Source organism: Musca autumnalis, unplaced genomic scaffold (genome assembly GCF_047663935.1).
Source record: "Musca autumnalis isolate F117 unplaced genomic scaffold, ASM4766393v1 scaffold_2, whole genome shotgun sequence".
In the NCBI taxonomy this organism is placed as follows: Eukaryota; Metazoa; Arthropoda; class Insecta; order Diptera; family Muscidae; genus Musca; species Musca autumnalis.
Window position 1 is genome coordinate 240,593,985 of NW_027411755.1, and position 23,122 is coordinate 240,617,106.

At 37.5% G+C, this 23,122-nt stretch overlaps 2 protein-coding genes and 1 non-coding gene across 28 annotated transcripts in view; 2 read left to right on the top strand and 1 right to left on the bottom strand.

The window, feature by feature from the left end:
- Positions 1–23,122, top strand: part of kis (chromodomain helicase DNA binding protein kismet) — a 179,941-nt gene that overhangs the window by 58,489 nt on the left and 98,330 nt on the right. For 20 of the 26 annotated variants that reach the window (XM_073971143.1, XM_073971142.1, XM_073971156.1 and 17 more), the window contains 3 exons: positions 33–8,993; positions 19,751–19,838; positions 20,065–20,218. In XM_073971143.1, the coding sequence (XP_073827244.1) occupies positions 33–8,993; positions 19,751–19,838; positions 20,065–20,218 (9,203 nt within the window). The remainder of the gene's footprint in view (positions 1–32; positions 8,994–19,750; positions 19,839–20,064; positions 20,219–23,122) is intronic. The other 6 variants (XM_073971158.1, XM_073971163.1, XM_073971167.1 and 3 more) reach the window with 1 other exon arrangement.
- On the bottom strand, positions 13,588–15,153 carry LOC141395399 (cilia- and flagella-associated protein 263). Its single transcript, XM_073971171.1, has 2 exons — positions 14,474–15,153; positions 13,588–14,416 (listed from the first exon to the last, which is right to left on the bottom strand). Exons 1-2 carry the CDS (start codon positions 15,078–15,080, stop codon positions 13,638–13,640), a joined length of 1,386 nt encoding a protein of 461 aa, XP_073827272.1. The 5' UTR covers positions 15,081–15,153; the 3' UTR covers positions 13,588–13,637.
- On the top strand, positions 19,588–19,673 carry LOC141396009 (small nucleolar RNA U6-53/MBII-28). Its single transcript, XR_012411105.1, has one exon. It is a non-coding gene; the product is annotated as a small nucleolar RNA U6-53/MBII-28 (small nucleolar RNA).

Consider the following 23,122-nt stretch of genomic DNA (forward strand, 5'->3'; position numbering starts at 1 on the left):
ATTTCTAATTTTTTCCTTCCTTTTTTCTGCAGTTATCGTCAACACATGCCCGCCTATGGCCAACAGGATCAACAAAAATTACCCTATGGTTCACAGCAAGGTATGATGAGCAGTCTACTCCAGCAGCCTGGAGCTAATGTTGGACCTGCCGGCGGCTATGGTGCCCTAACACAACAACAACAACCACAGCAGCAACAAGCACCTACGCCCCAGCAGCAACAACAACAGCAGCAGCAACAACAGCAACAGAGCCAACAATCACGACTACCGCCACAACATTATCCTCAAGCTCCCAGTCAACATCCCCTTTACTCGACCACTCCCAGTCAACCGGGACCGGGACCTGGTGTGCCCACGGGATCAAGTGTAGCGGGACCACCACAAGGCTATGGCGTCCCCTATGGGGCTCCGCTACAACATCAACCCAGTCGATCAGGGCCCCAGCATGTGGGCTATGGTCATGCTGGTCTTGATCAGCCAAGTCCCTATGGGCAACATGTGCCAGGTGGAGCAGCAGCACCTGGCGGTGTGCCCACACATCACTTGAGTGCCCAGCAACAGGCTGGTCAATTGAGTTCACACATGGTCGGTGGACCTGGACCACAACAACAACAGCAGCAGCAACAGCCACCTTCCAGTATGCAACAACAACATGGTGTACCTCCCGGTTTAGGTACGCCACAACAACAGCAACAAAGTTCTGGCCACTTGCTGCAAAGTCAGCAAGGCCAGCAACAACCACAGCAGCAGCAACCACAAAATCATGTAGGCCTAATGCAAGCAGCAGGTCAACATCAACAATTGCCCCCACCACACATGGGAGTGGTGCCCCCCACCTATGGTGGTCTACATCAACAACAAAGTCAACAGCCACAGCCACCGTCGCAGCAGCAGCAGCCAGTGGGCGGAGCACCTTCATATATGACAGCGGCGGGAAAACATCAGGCCACAGCTTCACCCCAATATAGGGCACCCTTCCCCCAACTTTCACCGCAAATGTCGCCCCGACCACCAACAATGTCACCCCACCCACAAATGTCGCCAAGGCCAGGTATGTCTCCAGCCAAACCACCTTCCAGTCAACAGCAGCAGCAACAACAACAACAGCAGCAGCAACAGGGACCTTCACCTCAGTCACAGCAGCAACCAAGTGTGAACTCACCCAGTACCCAACAACAACAGCAGCAGCAAACCACACATCATAGTATATCGGGTATGGTGGGTTTATCATCGCCCCGGCAACCAACAACGGCCGGTGGTGGTCCTCCAAGTTCCAAGGCGGGCGGATCAGGGCCCGTCAACACCTTGCAGGCATTGGAACAAATGGTAATGCCGGGTCAGGGTTTGTCGGCAGGTGGACCCATGGATTATCCTTCGGCTTATAGGCAAGCAGCAGCAGCAGCGGCGGCGGCACAACATGGTCCTATGGGACCACGTATGCCCGTGTCTCCACAGCATCAACAATGGTCGGCTCACTTAAGTATGCAACAAAGTCAGCAGCAACCGCCACCAAATCCCATGAGTGTGGGTCAGATGACAGCTCCACCACAAATGCCCCATCCACAACAGCAGCAGCAACAACATCAACAACAAATGGGCATGTATGGAGCACCACCGCCACCACAAACACATCATCAACAGCAGCAACTGCAGCAAATACCAACGTCACAACAACAGCAGCAGCAACAATCTTCTGCAGGACCACCACAGCAACAAAGTGCGGGACAAACACCAACGCCTCATGGTATTGGCCAGTTGACAACACCTGTGTCCCAAGCTCAACAGCAACAACAACAGCAGCAGTCAACTCCTCCTCATACTCAACCACATTCGCATCAACAACAACAACATCAGCAGCAACAACAACAGCAACAACACCAACATCAACAGCAACATTTATCTGAACAATTGCAGCATTCCATCAATGATATTGTGGGCAATACTTCTTCCTCAAGTGCCCAACAACAACAACAGCAGCAGCAATCACATGGCCCCGCCTCAATGTCACCCATGCATCATCAACCAGCCGGGGTGGGAGGTATGACTTTGCATCACATGACCACACCTGGGCATCATCAAATGACCGGTCCAGGTGGTGATCAGCAGATGCATCAAACATCACCCTCAATACAGGCTAGAAATGCAGAGGCCGCTGCGCACCACACTCAGCAGCAGCAACAACAGCAAACGGGGCCCACATCTCTTCAACCCCCACCCACGAATCAAATGCAACAAAAACAACAGAGCCCTCATCATCAACAGCATCAGCAAAGAAGTCCTCATCAGGTGACTAGCCATCAACAGCAGCAGCAGTCGCCAATGCATCCAACACAACAACAACAAAGTTATCAGCAACAACCACCGCCACAGCAGCAACATGTTCCTCCACCCCAACAGCAACAACAAACACAACATCAGCAACACCCAGGTCCTCAAGGCCAATATAATCCACAAGATCCATTTTCCTCAATGTTGCAACCACAACCCCAGCAACAACAACAACAGCAGCAGCAACCAGCTCCACAGGAACCTGCGGTGGTATCTACGCCTTCTTCCATAGCCGCCGGCCCTCCACAACATCAGCAAACTTCAAATGTTGCCACTATGTCTCCTGCCCATGTTTCTTCTCCTCTGCCAACTACGAATCAGCAGCAGCAGCAACATCAGCAACCCTCAACCCCATCCACACCCACGCAACATCATTTGATTAGTGGTATTCTCAATGAAACTGCCAATTCCAATGACTCCTCCACCCTGGCAGTGGCGGCCAATGATAGCAATAATAGTAGCAGTAATTCCTCCACCAACAGTACCGTAAACAATCATCCCACCTCGATACATGACAGCAATTCTCAAAGTTCCATAAATAGCAGTCATAATGTTCCAACCCTGACGGCGCTGGATAATAGCAGTAATGGTGCCGGAGGTGGTCTTTTGAATTCGAATTCAAATTCGGCCACTGCACTAGGAGGAGGAGTGGGAGGAGGAACCCCCACAACGCTAGGTGGTGGTACGGTAGCAAACACCACACATAGTAGTGGCGTCGTTGGATCTGCTACTGGTGGTATTTTAGAAAGCGCTGGCGCAAGTCTTTTCGACAACAATTCCATGTCTTCGAATAGTGCTGTGGTCAATACAACAGTGTCAGTGTCGGCACCATCTTCCATGCCAGCAACTGCTGCCTTAATGGATAGTAATTCCCAAAGTTCTTTTATGGGAGCCATGGCAGCAGCCCAACAACAACAAGATAAGACAGCTGAAGAAGTCATGGCTGCTGAGAAGCAGACAAGTGAAATGCCCAGCACTGGAGATGTTCGTAAAGAAGAGGAGCTATCAAGAAGTATATCTACGGAAGAGACCAGTAACAGTGGCCATCAGCTACAGGATATTAGCAAGGAGGGGGGATTGACAGAAGGCGATTCCCTAACCTCAAAACCAAGTGAATTAACAACACTTGGTGAGGATAAAATGGAGGTCAGTAAGCCACTGGAATCACAGACGACGGAGTTAACACCCCTTAATCCACCAGTAACAACAACTCCCATGGACACCTCAGCAACTATGCTGGGAGGTAATCAAACATCTGGAATAAATACAAGTGTGACAACTCTTCCTCCACATACCACCACAGTCACTGGTCACCCAGCTATGCCAACCTCAATGGCCAGCAATTTACCACCAACGTCAGCTGCAGGCGGCATAGCAGCCACAAATCCAGGAATGACAACTTTACCAACATACGATGGTGGTAGTACTGTTGTTCCAGGACAACCTCCGCCACAGCAGCAACAGCAATTAACGCCACTTGGTATGCCTCCACCACCACCACATCCAATGATGCCACCATATCCACCACCACCGCAAGGTGGTCACATGGGCTATACAGCAGGGCCACCTATGCCCTATCATCATCCACCACCACCAATGTTGCATCAGCAGGAAATTGCAGCTCTGCAACAACAATTGCAGGAACTTTATTGTATGCCACCACAACATGATCAGCAGGAGAAAATAATGCGGATTCAGGAACGCATCAACATGGTGCAACAACATGAAATCAATGATCAATGTGTTGGTGGTCCCCAATGTTTGTTCTATCAATCAATGCCACCACAACTCTTTGGTCCATCGCCCATGATGCAACAACAAATGATTGAATCACCCCAGGTATCCAGCACCACAGGCAGGGGACGTGGCAAGGGTACAAATAAACCCCGCAAACCCCGGGTCAAGAAGGGTGATAAGGCCGCGGCAGCCGCAGGAGCTACTCCCAACAGCAGCGAGCTAATGGATATAAGCGGTAATGTGGTAACACAAATTACCGCCATACCTCCCAATCAACTGCCTGTCTCCGAAGATTGTGTTACACAAGGTGCTGGGGACAATTCCGTGGTGGGTATGACTGAATACAATGAAGGTGAGGGTGGAGAACATTCTCAGGATGTTCACTCAGCCAATGAATTGGACACTTCAACAGATGCTGGAGGCAAGAAAAAGAAGCCACGCAAGCCGAGAACACCCAAGGATCCCAATAAGCCTCCGCGGGAACGTACACCCAAGGCCAAGAAAGTCAAAGAGGGACAAGAGGGCCAGGAAGGAACACCAGCAGCGGGACGTAAGCGTAATGGCAGTGCAGCTCGCAAAAAGAAATTGGCTGAAGGTGTCGGCATTGAGGGAGTTGAGGGAGCCGGAGATAAACCAACCGGCGCCAATGCCGATGGCAGTGAAAACGAAGACAATAAGCCTTTGGTTGAGAAGTCATCTACGGAGAATCCCGGCGCGGAAACATCTGAAGAACAGGATGCGGAGAATAAACCCGAAACCACAACAGGAGATGATGCGGCTAAGGCCGCCAACATTGATGGTGGTGAACCCCAAGATTATGATGACATACCAGTGTCCAAGATACCCAAGGGTGAGGGAGGCGAGACTGGTAATACCGAGGTTGGTGATGAAACTGTAGATTCCATACCAGATTCGGCCGGCGATACAACAGCCACTCCCACAAGAGCCAAAAAGAAACGGCGAGGGGGTCGTGGTGGCGGTGGTGCTGGTACAGGAGATGAGGGTGAGGGAGGCAGCAGTGGTAGACCTCGACGCAGTCGTGGTGGTAATCTATCGGCAAGAGCTTTGAAAAAGCGTCGCAATCGTGGACGCATTGTACCCGAATCTGATGGGGAAGATGACAACCTTGAGCGAACACCGCCGCCCTCACCACCACCAGAATCCGAGCTGGATACCAGTAAGCGGCGTTCATCTAGAAATACCCAGCGCAAGAAGTACATTGATGATGTTATGCTAAGATTCTCCGATGAAGAGACAGAGTCGCTGTTGGGCTCCTCACCCTTAAAGAAGGACAAGAAAGGTGCCGCGGCTGCAGCAGCTACTGCTGCATCCACCTCAGCAGCTGCCGCAGTAAGCAGTAATTCTAGTGATGGAGAAAATGCAGGACAAGCAGCCAGCAGTAGCTCCGTTGCTGGGGGTGAGAACAGTAATCAGGAACAACCCACAACCACGGATGAGAAATCGAATTTAGCTGAAGATATGCCATTGGCTAGCGGTGCTGGAGAAGCCACCTCTAGCACCACAACACCCTCAATACTCAATGAGAAATCAGAAAAGTCCCAGGATGCCATAGTGGCTCCCACAGCCTCAGCCAAACCCAACTATGTTTACATCAATACCGGAGATGAGGACAGCATGGTGGTGCAATATGTCTTGGCCGTGAGAATGGGTAAGCGAGAACTCTTGCCAGATCCTCCACCAGAGCCACCAAAACCACAAGAACCCGTTGTAAAGGAAGAGGATCAAATCAAGAAAGAAGAGGAAGATAAGGAAAGTAAGGATGAGGCTTTAAATGGGGAAAATGTCAAGAAAGAAGGAGAAGAAGAATCTGGAGAAGAGAAAGCCAAGGAAAGCTCAGCTGATGACAAAGCTGAAAGTGGAGATAAAGAAAAGACGGAGTCCAAAGAGGGTGATATCAAGACAGAAGGAAATCAAGAAGAAGAGAAAATGGATATAAGCACCTCAGACGTAAAAGAACAAGACAAGGAAAAGGATGAAAAGAAAGAATCCGAAGAGGGTGAAATTAAAAAAGAAAATGACGAAGTTTCAAGCGAAACGACAGAAGAGAAAAAAGAAGAGGAGAAAGCGGAAAAAGAAAATACCCCAGAAGCCATGGACGTGGATGAAGTTCCCAAAGAAACCAAGGAAGATGAAGATACAGAAAAAGAAATCAAGAAAGAAGAGGAGGAAAAAGAAAAGAAAGAAGAGAGTGCAGAAGCCATGGAAGTTGAAAGACCTAAGGAGGAAGGTGAGGAGAAGAAAACAACTGGTGACGAAGAAACTAAAGAGCCTAGCTCAGAAGAAGAAAAGAAAGCGGAAGGGGAATCTGCCACACCCGAAGATGTTAAAAAAGAACCGGGCGAAGAAAAAGCCATAAAGGAAGAAAAGGAAAAGGAAGAGAAACCAAAACCCGAACCTGTATATATAGAAGTAGAAGAATATTTGGTAAAATACCGCAACTTTTCCTACCTGCATTGTGAATGGCGTACCGAAGAGGAGCTATTAAAGGGAGATCGTCGTGTTTGTGCCAAAATAAGACGTTTCCAACAGAAACAAGCCCAACAGATGAGCTTTGAGACACTCGATGAGGAATATTTCAATCCCGACTTTGTTGAAGTCGATCGGGTACTCGATATGTCGGTACATACCGATGAACAGACGGGCGAGACAACCAAACATTATTTGGTCAAATGGAAATCTCTACCCTATGAGGATTGTACATGGGAGCTGGAGGAGGATGTAGATGAGGAGAAAATTGAACAATATTTGCGTTTCAATAAAATACCACCACGTTCCGAGTGGAAGGCTAAGAAGCGACCCACACCAGATTTGTGGAAGAAATTGGAAAAGACTCCCGTATACAAGGGAGGCAATACCCTGAGACCTTATCAGTTGGAAGGTTTGAATTGGTTGAAATTCTCCTGGTATAATTCCCACAACTGTATTCTGGCCGATGAAATGGGTCTGGGAAAAACTATTCAGAGTTTGACATTTGTCCATTCCGTCTATGAATATGGCATAAGGGGGCCGTTCTTGGTCATAGCTCCCCTCTCTACCATACCCAATTGGCAGCGTGAATTTGAAAGCTGGACTGATATGAATATTGTGGTCTACCATGGCTCGGTGACCAGCAAACAGATGATCCAAGATTATGAATTTTACTATAAAACCGAATCGGGTAAAATGCTCAAGGAACCGGTGAAGTTCAATGTCCTGATTACCACCTTTGAAATGATTGTAACCGATCACATGGATTTGAAGCCTTTCAATTGGCGTCTTTGTGTCATTGACGAGGCTCATCGTTTGAAGAATCGTAACTGTAAACTATTGGATGGTTTGCGCCAACTTAATTTGGAACATAGAGTCCTGCTATCTGGTACTCCCTTACAAAATAACATGGGTGAACTGTTCTCTTTGCTGAATTTCTTGGAACCCAGTCAATTCTCGTCGGCTGAGGAGTTTATGTCAGAATTTGGTAGCTTGAGGACAGAGGAAGAGGTCAATAAGTTACAAGCTCTGCTCAAACCCATGATGTTGCGTCGTCTCAAAGATGATGTGGAGAAATCATTGGCACCCAAGGAAGAGACCATTATCGAAGTGGAATTGACCAATATACAAAAGAAATATTATCGCGGTATTTTGGAACAAAACTTTGCCTTCTTGAAAAAGGGTACCACTTCGGCCAACATACCCAATCTAATGAACACCATGATGGAGTTGCGTAAATGTTGTATCCATCCCTATCTGCTAAATGGTGCCGAGGAACAGATTCAATATGATTATCGCAATCAACACGGCGAAGACAATGAATCGTATTACAAAAACATCATTCAATCCTCGGGTAAAATGGTCCTAATCGACAAATTGCTGCCCAAACTTAAGGCCAATGGCCATCGTGTTTTAATTTTCTCTCAAATGGTAAGGTGTTTGGATATCTTGGAGGATTATCTCATCTATCGCAAATATCCCTTCGAGCGTATTGATGGTCGTATACGTGGCAACTTACGTCAAGAGGCCATTGATCGTTACTCCAAACCGGGTTCAGATCGTTTTGTTTTCTTACTCTGCACCAAGGCAGGTGGTTTGGGTATTAATCTCACAGCTGCTGATACTGTCATCATCTACGATTCCGATTGGAATCCCCAAAACGATTTACAGGCCCAGGCCAGATGTCATCGTATTGGTCAAAGGAAAATGGTGAAAATCTATCGCCTCCTTTGCCGCAACACCTATGAAAGGGAAATGTTTGATAAAGCCTCCCTGAAATTGGGTCTTGATAAGGCCGTCCTACAATCGATGAATACCCAAAATTCCAAAGATGGTGGCAATAAACAGCTAACGAAAAAAGAAATAGAAGATCTACTCAAAAAGGGTGCCTATGGTGCTGTCATGGACGATGACAATGCTGGCGATAAATTCTGTGAAGAAGATATCGATTCGATTCTTCAACGACGTACCCAGGTTATTACCATGGAATCGGAAAAAGGTTCCACATTCTCCAAAGCCTCATTTGCTGCATCCGGAAATCGTTCTGACATTACCATTGATGATCCTGACTTTTGGACCAAATGGGCCAAAAAGGCTGATATTGATCCCGATGCCGTGGAACGTGATGAAACTGAAGATTTGGTAATCTCCGAACCAAGACGTCGTACACAAATTAAACGTTATGGCCATGAAGATGTTATGGAAATGAACTCCGAGGAGTCTTCAAATGAAAATAGTGATGAAGAGGGCGGCATTGGTATTCGTTCAACGAGACGCTCACGCAAAGAGAAACGTGAACGGGGACGTGACAAGAAGGCAAATGAAGAGTATGTGCCACGTGAGCGAGACGCTTTGGCTGCCCTTGGTTTGGATGAAATACAATATGGCAATTGGGCCAAATCGGAATGTTTCAAGGTCGAAAAGGGTCTGCTGTCATTTGGGTGAGTAATACGAAAAATATTTGAATATTTTGAAAAAATTTTGAAATTTTAAAAAGATTTTTATGAGAATTACAAGGTTTAGGCAGGGATAGAAAATGTTGCGGATAAAAAATGTTCCAAACAAAGTTGCGGATAAAATATTCTCGTATGTTTTCGATAGAAAATGTTGCGGATAAAATGTTTTTCGATAGAAAATGTTTCAAATAAAATGTTTTTGGATAGAAAATGTTTCGGATAAAATGTTTTTGGATAGAAAATGTTTCGGATAAAAAGTTTTTCAATGGAAAATGTTTCGGATAAAAAGTTTTTCGATAGACAATGTTTCGGATAAAAAGTTTTTCGACAGAAAAAGTTGCCGATAAAATGTTTTTGGATAGAAAATGTTTCGGATAAAATGTTTTTGGATAGAAAATGTCTCGGATAAAACGTTGTTCGATAAAAAATGTTTCGGATAAAATGTTTTTGGATAGAAAATGTTGCGGATAAAATGTTTTTGGATAGAAAATGTCTCGGATAAAACGTTGTTCGATAAAAAATGTTTCGGATAAAATGTTTTTGGATAGAAAATGTTGCGGATAAAACGTTTTTCGATAGACAATGTTTCGGATAAAATGTTTTTCGATAGAAAATGTTGCGAATAAAATGTTTTTGGATAGAAAATGTTTCGGATAAAATGTTTTTCGATAGAAAATGTTTCGGATAAAACTTTGTTCGATAGAAAATGTTTCGGATAAAATGTTTTTCGATAGAAAATGTTTTGGATAAAACGTTTTTCGATAGAAAATGTTTCGGATAAAATGTTTTTCTATAGAAAATGTTACGGATAAAATGTTTTTGGATAGAAAAGGTTTCGGATAAAATGTTTTTCGATAGAAAATGTTGCGGATAAAATGTTTTTGGATAGAAAATGTTTCGGATAAAACGTTGTTCGATAGAAAATATTTCGGATAAAATGTTTTTCGATAGAAAATGTTTCGGATAAAATGTTTTTCGATAGAAAATGTTTCGGATAAAAAGTTTTTCAACAGAAAAAGTTGCGGATAAAAAATGTTCCAAACAAAGTTGTGGATAAAATATTCTCGTATGGAAAATGTTATTCGATAGAAAATGTTTCGGATAAACGTTTTTCGATAGAAAATGTTTTTGGATAGAAAATGTTTCGGATAAAACGTTTTTGGATAGAAAATGTTTTGGATAAAATGTTTTTCGATAGAAAATGTTGCGGATAAAATGTTTTTGGATAGAAAATGTTTCGGATAAAATGTTTTTCGATAGAAAAAGTTTCGGATAAAATGTTTTTGGATGGAAAATGTTTCGGATAAAAAGTTTTTCGACAGAAAAAGTTGCGGATAAAATGTTTTTCGTTAGACAATGTTTCGGATAAAAAGTTTTTCGACAGAAAAAGTTAAGGGTAAAATGTTTTTGGATAGAAAATGTTTCGGATAAAAAGTTTTTCGATAGAAAAAGTTGCGGATAAAATGTTTTTGGATGGAAAATGTTTCGGATAAAATGTTTTTCGATAAAAAATATTTCGGATAAAATGTTTTCGATAGAAAATGTTTCGGATAAAAAGTTTTTCGACAGAAAAAGTTGCGGATAAAATGTTTTTGGATAGAACATGTTTCGAATAAAACGTTGTTCGATAGAAAATGTTTCGGATAAAATGTTTTTCGATAGAAAATGTTTCGGTTAAAAAGTTTTTCAACAGAAAAAGTTGCGGATAAAATGTTCCGGATAAAATGTTTTTCGATAGAAAATGTTTCGGATAAAAAGTTTTTCGACAGAAAAAGTTGCGGATAAAATGTTTTTGATAGAAAAAGTTCCTGATAACAAGTTTTTCGGTGGGATAAGCCATCTTCGTAAAAATGTTTCGGATAAGACATTTTCATATAGACAATGTTTCGGTAAGACATTTCCACATAGAAAATGTTTCGGATAAGACATTTACATATATAAAGTGTTTCGGATAAGACAATTAATATAGAAAATGTTTCGGATATGACATTTTCATATAAAAAAGTTTCGGATAAGGCATTTTCCTATCGAACATTTTTCGGATAAGACATTTTCATATAGAAGATGTTTCGGTTAGGCTTTTTCCCATCGAAAACTTTTCGGATAAGACATTTTCCTATAGAAAATTTTTTAAATAAGACATTTCTTTATAGAAAGTCTCAGATAAAATATTTGTCGATAGAAAATGTTTCGGATAAACGTGTTTCGATAGAAAATGTTTCGGATAAAATGTTTTTCGATAGAAAATGTTTCGGATAAACGTTTTTCGATAGTAAATGTTTCGGATAAAACATTTTTCGATAGAAAATGTTTCGGATAAACGTGTTTCAATAGAAAATGTTTCGGATAAAATGATTTTCGATAGAAAATGTTTCGGATAAAACATTTTTCGATAAAAAATGTTTCGGATAAAATGTTTTTGGATAGAAAATCTTTCGGATAAAACGTTGTTCGATAGAAAATGTTTGGGATAAAACGTTTTTCGATAGAAAATGTTTCGGATAAAAAGTTTTTCGACAGAAAAAGTTGCGGATAAAATGTTTTTGGATAGAAAATGTTTCGGATAAAACGTTGTTCGATAGAAAATGTTTCGGATAAAATGTTTTTCGATAGAAAATCTTTCAGATAAAACGTTTTTCGACAGAAAAAGTTTCGGATAAAATGTTTTTAGATAGAAAATGTTTCGGATAAAACGTTTTTCGGCAGAAAAGTTGCGGATAAATTGTTTTTCGATAGAAAAAGTTCCTGATAAAAAGTTTTTCGGAGGGATAAGCCATCTTCGTATAAAAAATGTTTCGGATAAGACATTTTCATATAGACAATGTTCCGGATAAGACATTTCCACACATAAAATGTTTCGAATAAGACATTTACATATATAAAGTGTTTCGGATAAGACATTTAAATATAGAAAATGTTTCGGATACGACATTTTCATATAAAAATGTTTCGGATAAGGCATTTTCCTATCGAACATTTTTCGGATAAGACATTTTCATATAGAACATGTTTCTGTTAGGCTTTTTCCTATCAAAAACTTTTCGGATAAGACATTTTCGTGTAGAAAATTTTTCAAATAAGACATTTCCCTATAGAAAACGTTTCAGATAAAATATTTGTCGATAGAAAATGTTTCGAAAAAAACTTTTAACTATAGAAAGTTTTTCGAAAAAAAAAAACATTTTCATATGAAAAATGTTTCGGATAAAGCATTTGCGTATAGAATATGTTTCGAATAAAACATTGTCGTATAAAAGGTGTTTCGGATAAAACCTTTTCTTATAGAAAATGTTCGGATAAAATATTTTCCTATAGAAAATGTTTCAAATAAAATATTTTCTCACTCAAAATATTTCTGATAAAACATTTTCTTAAAGAGGATATTTCGGATAAAATATTTTCTTATAGAATATGTTTCGGATAAAATATTTTCACATAGAAAATATTGCGGATAAATAACTTTCGTATAGAAAATGGTGCGGATAAAATATTTTCGTATAGAAAATGTTTCGGATGAATAGTTTTAAATAAAAATTTTTCGGATAAAACATATTTCTGTAGAAAATGTTTCCTTAAAAAAAATTGCGGATTAACAATTTTCTTGTAGAAAAATTTGCGAATAAAAATTTTCCATATACACTTTTTTCAGATGTAATTCGAAAAATTGTAGTTGTAATTCGTAACATTTCATTTGTAATTCGAGAATTCCATTTGAAATTCGAATTATTCCATTTGTAATTCGAATTATGCTATTTGTAATTCGAATTATTCCAATTGTAATTCGAATTATTCCATTTGTAATTCGAATTATTCCATTTGTAATTCGAATTATTTTATTTGAAAATTGAATTATTCCATTTGTATTTCGAATAATTTTATTTGTAATTGGAAACAAAAAAAAAATACAAAATAATTTTTGTATTGATTTCAATCTGGCTTTTTCGAATTACAAATAAAATGATTCGAATCACAAATGGAATAATTCGAATTTCAAATAAAATAATTAGAATTAAAAATAGAATAATTCGAATTACAAATGGAATAATTCGAATTACAAATGGAATAATTCAAGTCGAAAAATTCGAATTACAATTGGAATTCTCGAATTACAAATGAAATGTTACGAATTACAAATAGAATTCTCGAATTATAATTAAAATAACTCTAATTACATCTGAAAAAGGTGTAGAAATTGTTGAGGATAAGACATTTTCTCATGGAAAATATTGCGGTTAAAGTATTTTCGCATAGAAAATGTTTCGGATAAAGTATTTTCGTTTGGAAAATGTCTCATTCGAAATGCGGAATAAACTTAACGATATTTTTATTTTCGTGAATGAGTAATGCTGGCGACATTTCCTGAGTATTTAAGCCATGAAAAACTTCTCTACAAGTGGTGTCGTAAGATACGCTGTTCGGACTCGGCAATAAAAAGTAGGTCCCATATCATTGAGCCAATATGTATCGGCGTGCACTCATTGATATGAAAGAAGTCTCCCTTGTCCCTTCAGGGATGTTGTGGGAACATATGTATGTATGTATGTATGTAATGAGTTTTTAGTATTTGTGAACGGAAACATTTTGCTCAGTTCCAAATTTATTACCAAAATTTTTTATAGAATATATTCCTTATTCAATCATATTGATAAAGATCTGATCCTCCAGTTTCTTTTGCCCCCTTGACTTCTTTTGAGTATTTTCCAATTTCATATATAAAATATTGATTTTACGCCGCAACATTTTCTCCTCTTTCTCCAAAGACATCAATTCATTTTTCTTTTCAATATACTGGCGAACACTGGGTGCATCAAAACGTTCCAGTTGTTCTCTTAAATTTTCCAAAGCCTCGAGATCTTTTTGATTCTCCTTTTCAACAAAATTTGCTTCTCTTTCCAACTTATCAATCGCTCGAATAACATCAACAGTTTTTTGACTTAGCTGTTTCGATTCAGACTCAATGTTCATCATTATCTGCTTATCTTCCGTCATGGCAAGGGAAGCTTTGCCCGTAACTGCCTTCAGACCAGCCATGTGCATATTCTTTTCTTCCAAGGAAGTTAAAAGCTCAGAACGTTTAATCACTAACTTTTCAAAATCAATGGCTGTCAAAATTCCACTTAAATCTGCCTTGGTTAGTAATTCACCACGCAGATGTTGGCAGTTTTCCTGCAAGGCGGTTATTTTCAAACGCATTGTGGCCAACAGGGCCTTGGCATTCTTTATCCAATTGTAGACAAATTTGCGTATTTTACGCTCCAATTGTTTTTCAGTGGCAGTATTGAGAAATTCCAAATCTTGGTCATCGCGCATGAAATGTAATTGGAAATTTTTGATTGTCTCCAGAGTTTCCTGGTACATGAAATGCATTTCTTCCATGTGGCCGCGTAGAACTTTTATTTCCCTGGAAGCTATAAAATAAATGAAGTACTAATTAAAAACTACATATGAAAATGATAAAGACTTACCTTTGCTCTCAATCTCCCTAACCCGCTTCTCCACCTCATTTGCTGTCTTCTCAGCCATATCGGCCTTGGCGCGAAAATTCAATTTATAATCAAAGGCGGTTTTCTTTTGTGAACTCCCAGTAGTGGTGGTCACATGCGATCTAGATATTGAGGTTCTTGGCCTGGTGGTACCACCCACTGAACTGCTTACAGATTGTGAGGTGCCCGGCTCACCCTTTGCCCTTGTTAACGTTAAACTTTGCGCCGTTGCCCTACGCTGGGCCAAACCAATCAAAAGTTTTGGATCATTTTTCTCTAGAAAATCGGTTAAATAAAGATTTTCCAAACGAGACATTGCCAATTCCCGATTGATATCTTGAAGAGCCTGAAAAAGTTCCAAAGCATCTATTTTAGCCAGGCGTTCTTCTTGTTCTTCTTCGGACAATTGAAAAAATAATGGCAATTGCAGGCCATTTATAAAAGTTTCCAAGGCTAGTTTGGCTTCTTCTTGCTGAGAAAGAACGGCTAATGCCGCTCGTCCAGCTCGCGTCGATGAACTGGGATTGGTGTTGTTACGGGAAAGTGTTTCACCACGCGACGAAGAGTTTTGGAAACTGAATAATGTCATTTTATTGTTGGAATGTGATTTTGGAATAAATCGATATGAAATAGAAAGTGTCAATGAATGTTTTTGGGAAAATCAAGGAAATAAAAGTAGGGTTATGGACTACAGAAAATATGCCTGTCCGTGTTAAAAATTATGCGGATAACACATTTTCGTATTGAAAATGCTGCGGATAAAATATTTTCATATTGAAAATATAGCGGATAAAATATATTCGTATAGAAAACGTTGCGGATAAAATATTTTCGTATAGAAAATGTTGCGGATAAAATATTTTTGTATATAAAATGTTGCGGATAAAATATTTTCTTATAGAAAATGTTGCGGATAAATATCTTGTATAGTAAATGTTGCGGAGATTAAATTTTTTTTAGAAAAATGTTGCGGATAAAATATTTTCATATAAAAAATGTTGCGGATAAAATATTTTCTTATAGAAAATGTTGCGGATAAAATAGTTTCATATAGAAAATGTTGCGGATAAAATATATTCGTATAGAAAAGGTTGCGGATAAAATATTTTTATACATAAAATGTTGCGGATAAAATATTTTCGTATAGAAAATGTTGAGGATAAAATATTTTCGTATAGAAAATGTTCAGGATAAAATATTTTTGTATAGAAAATGTTGCGGATAAACTATTTTTGTATATAAAATGTTGCGGATAAAATATTTTCTTATAGAAAATATTGCGGATAAAATATTTTCGGTTGGAACATGTTGCGGATAAAATATATTCGTATAGAAAACGTTGTGGATAAAATATTTTCGTATAGAAAATGATAAGGACATACTATTTTTGTATATTAAATGTAACGGATAAAATATTTTTTTATAGAAAATGTTGCGGATAAATATTCTTGTACAGAAAAATATGCGGATAAAAAGTTTTCGTATAGAAAATGTTTCGGATAAAATATTTTCTTATGTTGCAAATAAAATATTTTCGTATAGAAAATGTTGCGGATAGAATATTTTCTTATAGAAAATATTGCGTATAAAATATTTTTCTATAGAAAATGTTGCGGATAAAATATTTTCATATATAAAACGTTGCGGATAAAATATTTTCGTATAGAAAATGTTGCGGATAAAATATTTTTGTATATAAAATGTTGCGGATAAAATATTTTCATATAGAAAATGTTACGGAAAAATAATTTCCTATCGAAAATGTTGCGGATAAAATATTTTCGTATAGAAAATGTTGAGGATAAAATATTTTCGTATAGAAAATGTTGCGGATAAAATATTTTTGTATAGAATATGTTGCGGATAAAATATTTTTGTATATAAAATGTTGCGGATAAAATGTTTTCGTATAGAAAATGTTGCGGATAAAATATTTTTTTATTAAAATGTTGCGGATAAAATATATTCGTATTGAAAACGTTGCGGATAAAATATTTTTGTATATAAAATGTTGCGGATAAAATATTTTCGTATAGAAAATGTTGCGGATAAAATATTTTTGTATATAAAATGTTGCGGATAAAATATTTTCGGCTTAAATCTAGTTTAGTAAAAACTCTCCGATTTTTTCGAAATTTTTTCCATAGGTAGATATTTTTACGCTGATTACGGGAATGTAAAATTTTCTTGGGGGACGGACCCGGTTACCCGGTTATTCGACCCGAAAGCCCGGGTACCCGGTACCCGATAGACCCGGTTCTACTGAACCGATTCTTACAAAGCTTATGAAAATACCTATCCAACAAGTGGTCATATGATGGGGTTATCTCCAGGGGTTCAGAAGTTATAACCAAAATACCTCTTTTTGGACCCGGGTTTTTCCATAAAACCCTCAAAAAGTCGAAAAAGGGCCCATTATGGGTGCTCAATTAATTCACGTCATTTTATAGCTCATACTTCAACCTTTCCAAAATGGTGCCATTTGTTATAATACCTTCACTGGGTCCAGAGATATTGACCTTAGAATGAGAGAAAAATTTAAAATTTAGAAGAAAATGTTGTTCCCATTCCCTAGATTTGAACCTGTCCATAGGAGAAAGTCTTAAATCCCCGGCCGAAGGCCGGCTACTTAGAAAAAAATTTACTTAAAAAAAGTGATGAATTTAGAAGAACTCTGGACCCAGTGAAGGTATTATAACAAATGGCACCATTTTGGAAAGGTTGAAGTATGAGCTATAAAATTACGTGAATTAATTGAGCACCCATAATGGGCCCTTTTTCGACTTTTTGAGGGGTTTATGGAAAAACCCGGGTCCAAAAAGAGGTATTTTGGTTATAACTTCTGAACCCCTGGAGATAACCCCATCATATGACCACTTGTTGGATAGGTAGTTTCATAAGCTTTCCAACGATACCCATTTTGTAAGAATCGGTTCAGTAGAACCGGGTCTATCGGGTACCGGGTACCCGGACTTTCGGGTCGAATAACCGGGTAACCGGGTCCGTCCCCCAAGAAAATTTTATATTCCCGTAATCAGCGTAAAATACCTACCTCTGGAAAAAATTTCAAAAAAATCGGAGAGTTTTTACTAATCAAGATTTGTTCCATATTTTCTTATAATAAAATATATTCGCATAGAAAACGTTGCGGATAAAATATTTTTGTATAGAATATGTTGCGGATAACATATTTTTGTATATAAAATGTTGCGGATTAAATATTTTCGTATCGAAAATGTTGCGGATAAAATATTTTCTTATGGAAAGTATTGCGGATAAATTATTTTCGTATCGAAAATGTTGCGGATAAAATATTTTCGTAAAAAAATATTGCGGATAAAATATTTTCATATAGAAAACGTCGCGGATGAAATATTTTCGTATAGAAAATGTTGCGGATAAAATATTTTCTTATGGAAAATATTGCGGATAAATTATTTTCGTATCGAAAATGTTGCGGATAAAATATTTTCATATAGAAAGCGTCGCGGATAAAATATTTTCGTATAGAAAATGTTGCGGATAAAATATTTTCTTATGGAAATCGTTGCGGATAACAAATTTTCGTATAGAAAATGTTGAGGATAAAATATTTTTGTATATAAAATATTGCGGATAAAATATTTTCTTATAGAAAATGTTGCGGATAAAATATTTTTGTACAGAAAATGTAGCGGATAAAACATTTTCGTATTGAAAATGCTGCGGATAAAATGTTTTCTTACTGAAAATTTTGCGGATAAAATATTTTCGCATAGTAAATGTCGCGGATAAAATGTTTTCTTACTGAAAATGTTGCGGATGAAATATTTTCGCATAGATAATGTTGCGGAGATTACATTTTCTTTTAGAAAATGATTCTCATAAAACTTTTTCGTGTTGAAAATAATTTGGATAAAACATTTCCCTATAGAAAATGTTACGAATAAATAATTTTTGTATAGAAAATTTTGCGGATAAAACATTTTCCTATAGAACATGTTTCGGATAAAACGTTTTTCTATAGAAAAACTTGGATATTGCGGATAAAAATTGTTCATATAGAAATTGTTGAGGATAAAACCATTTTATATAAATTGTTGCGGATAAAGCACTTTCGTAAAGAAAATTGTTCGGACGAAACAATTTTCTATAGAAAATGTGTCGGATAAAATGTTTTCTTATAGAAAATGTTTCTGAAATAAACATTTTCCTATAAAAAAGTGTTGCGGTTAAAACATTCTTCAATATAATAAGGATCGGATAAAATATTTTCCAATAAAAAAAGTTTCGGATAAAATATTTTTCAAAAGAAAAAGTTTCGGATAAAACATTTTTAATAGAAAAAGTTTCGAATAAAATATTTTTTAAAAGAAAAAGTTTCGGATAAAACATTTTTAATAGAAAAAGTTTCGAATAAAAAATACACTGCAGAAAATGTTCAGGATAAAACATTTTCCTGTACAAAATGCTATGGATAAAACAATATCCATAGAAAATGTTTTGGCTAAAACATATTACAAAAAGTTTCGGATAAAATATTTTTCAATAGAAAATGTATCGGATAAAATATTTTCCAATAAAAAAGATTTGAATAAAACATTTTCAGCAGAAAAAGTTTCGGATAAAACATTTTTCAATAGAAAAGTTTCGTAAAAAATGTTCAATAGAAAAAGTTTCGGGTAAAATACTTTTTTTAAATAGAAAAAGTTACGGATAAAATATTTTTCAATAGAAAAAGTTTCCGATAAAATACTTTTTTTAAATAGAAAAAGTTACGGATAAAATATTTTTCAATAGAAAAAGTTTCCGATAAAATATTTTTCAATAGAAAAAGTTTCGAATAAAACATTTTCTTTTCTGTAGAAAATGCTACGAATGAAAATGTTTTTCTATAGAAGATATTTCGAATAAAAAAAATTTCAATAGAAAATTATTCAAATATAAAATATTCTCCTATATAAAGTGTTTCATATAAAACATGTCCATACAGAAAATGTTTCTAAAAACGCTATTAAGGGAAGGAAATATTTCGGATAATATTTTGTATATTCTTCTCAGTTTAGTGTACCTTGCCCAAACCTTGTAATACTCCAAAAACAAAAATCAATACAACTTTCAAATGATGATCAACCATGCTAATATTGAGGAAACTTTAGGTTTTCGCTGAGTAAAAACAAACTTCTCACATGAACTGATGGATACCTTTAATGAAAACAAAACATTTCTTTATTTTAAGAATATTTAACTAATACACCTTTAACTTTCTTTCTTTTGCAGCTGGGGTCGCTGGCCAGAAATCCTGGAACTGGGACAATTTAAACGTGGTTGGAGAGATATTAATGTTGAGGAATGTTCACGTATAATTGTAAGTCACCAACCATTCCTTTTGATGCATATACTTTACCAATATACTACCAGCCCAACTGATGACCAAACCATGCTAATATGGAGAAAACTTTAGGTTTTCGCTGAGAAAAAATCTATTTCACGAAACACTGATGGGCAACTCAACTCAAAACTTTTTCTATTTTATAAACAAATATTTTTAATTGTTTGCTTTTATTTTTCTCTTTCCGCCTTTCTTCTTTTAGTTACTCTATTGTTTGCAAGTCTACAAGGGTGATGAAAAAATCAAAACCTTTATATGGGACCTTATAACACCCACCGAAGATGGTGAGGTAACAAAAATCAGCAGGGATCATAGTGGCCTCCATAATCTGGTGCCACGAGGTAGGAATGCAAAAGGTACGGTAAACAAAAAATAGCTACAAACACGCACATTTTATTCGATGATTCCAAAAAAAAACTGCACGGATGGTAGAGTAATTGTTTTTGTGATAATTTCCCCCATTTTGAGATCAATACTTGGTCTATTGAAAAAAGCACGCCAAAACACACTTAATATTTGGCAAAAGTATTTAGATTTTTTCAAAAATCTGTCTTTTTGTAAAAAAAACTAACCTAAAAATTGTACTAACAAAACTAACACAACTCTCTATTAGCATAGTTTCTATTTCCAAATTCTTCTATTACTAATGAAAAAGAGAACAAATTTGGTTGTAGAGAATTATTTTTATTGTATATAGTCAACGGAATATTAATGTGTAAAATTATTCAAATTAACTAACAAACAACTAATAAATCATTGAAAATGGTTAATTTTGAAAGTTTTGTCTAAGAAGGTTATAATGAGAAATAATTTGGATTGAAGTTAAATATTGGAAGTAGAGAAGAAAATCTGTTTTTGAGAAAGAAGACTGTGTCTCAGTTATTGAAAATTGTTAATCCTTGATAACCTTAAACTCTGACTCTTTGAGAGCAAATGTTCCATAAAAATCTTCTTTTTAAGGTTCCATTATAATCTCCTTCGACTGCACTCGTATGTTAAAAACTATGAAATTGTAAATTAGAAGTGTGTGTTGCGTGTCCTTGTATATGTAATTTTCACAATTGTTTTCGGGATGAGAGAACAGCGTTCCAGTGTTCTTTTTCCTCGATAACATTGTCATTCAGCAGCAACCTGTAAAATTTGTATAACTGAAAATGTGTATCCAAAAATGTGTTTGTAATATGCTCTGTCTTACTGTACCATATATCCATTTTAATTAGAATATTTTTAAATTGTTTTCTTTTTTGTTTTGGTAAGCAAAAACACTTTTGTGTGTAGTTATTGTTTCTTTTTATTTTCGTTTCGGCATTTCAAAATTTTAAGCAATTTTTAATATAAAATTAAAAAAAAAATCAATGTAACTGAGTATAAGACGTTAATTTTCTTGTAAACAAGTAAAAAAGTATCAGTCGGCATTGCAAGTTGCTTCAACAAAAATCAAAGTGATTCGATATCAGGTCTTAAAGTGAACTTAAGCGAAATTTTGTGTGGAAGGTACCGGATGGAGTGGACAAATATAGTCCATATTTGAACCTGATCTATATCTGGTAAATATATTAGGATGTGTAAAGTATGGACCAATTCGGCCACTCCGTTCAAGAGTTACCGTACGAACAATTTTTCCGAAGATTTTTTAACTTTTGCGGGGGAGCTACCTGAAGGAGTTAACCGATATGGCCTATCTTCGAACTTAAGCTATGTTTAGACAAAATATTACTAGGGCCAAATGTTGGACCGAATCGGCAGATCCGTTCTAGAGTTATCTTGCGCTCCAACCACCTCACACGGTGTCATAGGGGTTTTTTTTTGCAACTTTCATGCTATTTTCTCAGGAAGTATGGACTTGCCCCTAATGAAACTTGTACCGTCGTATGGGGTGCAGTGAATACAAGTTGCTAAAAGAAAAAGCAAAGCGATTCGAGAGATGGCCTCAAACTGAACTTTTCCAAAATTTTGTGAGGGAGGTAACTGAAGGAGTGGACCGATTGAGTCCATATTGAAACCTTATCTAAGTCTGGTACACATTTCACGAGGTGCAAAGTATGGACCAAATCGGTTACTCCTTTCAAGAGTTATCGTGCGCACAAATTTTCCGAATATTTTAGAACAGTTGTGGGGGAGGTACCGGAAGGAGTGGACCGATATGGCCCATCTTCGAACTTAAACTAAGTTTGGACAAAATATTACGATAGCCAAATTTTGGACCAAATCGGCTCGTCCGTTTGAGAGTTATCGTGCGCACCAGCCAGCCAGACAGACAGACTGACAGACAGACGGACATTGCTAAATCGACTCCAAATTATCTGAAACACATTTCGTCCAAACATACTTGGGGTCTTAAACCATTATTTCGATGAGCCTAAAGGCTGAGGGTATAAAAAGTGGTTGATATAATACAAATTTCGGAAAAAGTCTAGTCTAAGGACGGGACGTGGATCACCTTGATACGTTTGCAGCAGATAGTTTTTGGCGTCTTGAGTATAACGATTTCACTTAGATCGTTATACACAAGACGCCAAAATTTCAAGACTTGGACTTCAAAGTTCCATATAAGTATCCACAATCCGACTGTAGCAATATGGGTAAAACTTCCGGGGTCAAATCTTCCTTTAAGATTTTTGCGCATGGTATTTAAATTTTCTACTATTGATAGGGTCCAACAACACCTGCTACTCGGTTAAATCATCGTTCAAAAATTAAAAGATTTTGAGAGTGTTAGGCCTGAAATTTAAGACACCTACTGGCAGGTTCTAACACCGTGTAGTTGAAATCGAGACATTCAGGGCTTTAGAATGATGCCCATATTGCCTTGGTCGGTTGTAAAAATCATGGGTACTTACTGAATTTGTAGATCCATATCTCGGAAAATACGGACTTCTGCAAGAAAAATTTATATCGCTGTACTCAGGACCCTCAAGACAATCTGTATTAAATATATCAACATGATCCGCGTCCAGGCCCTAAACTGAACATAAACCCAAAGGTACAGATGAAAAGTGACTTGATTAAAAATGTTCGCAAAATAAATACTACAGAGGGAATATACGCTTTGTCACGAACAGAAATGTGCCTCATTGATTAATGTAGGCCTATACTTTCAGAGATAATGACCCTTTCGAGACCTATCGATGTCATATGTGATAGTTTGAATATCTAAATAGACCACTTGAACGGCTAAAATTAGCGTCTCCCTGATCGCATGGTCGATGGTGTCCTGATTCCGACCTCAAACCATCCCAAGATATTAGGTATGAAGTTCA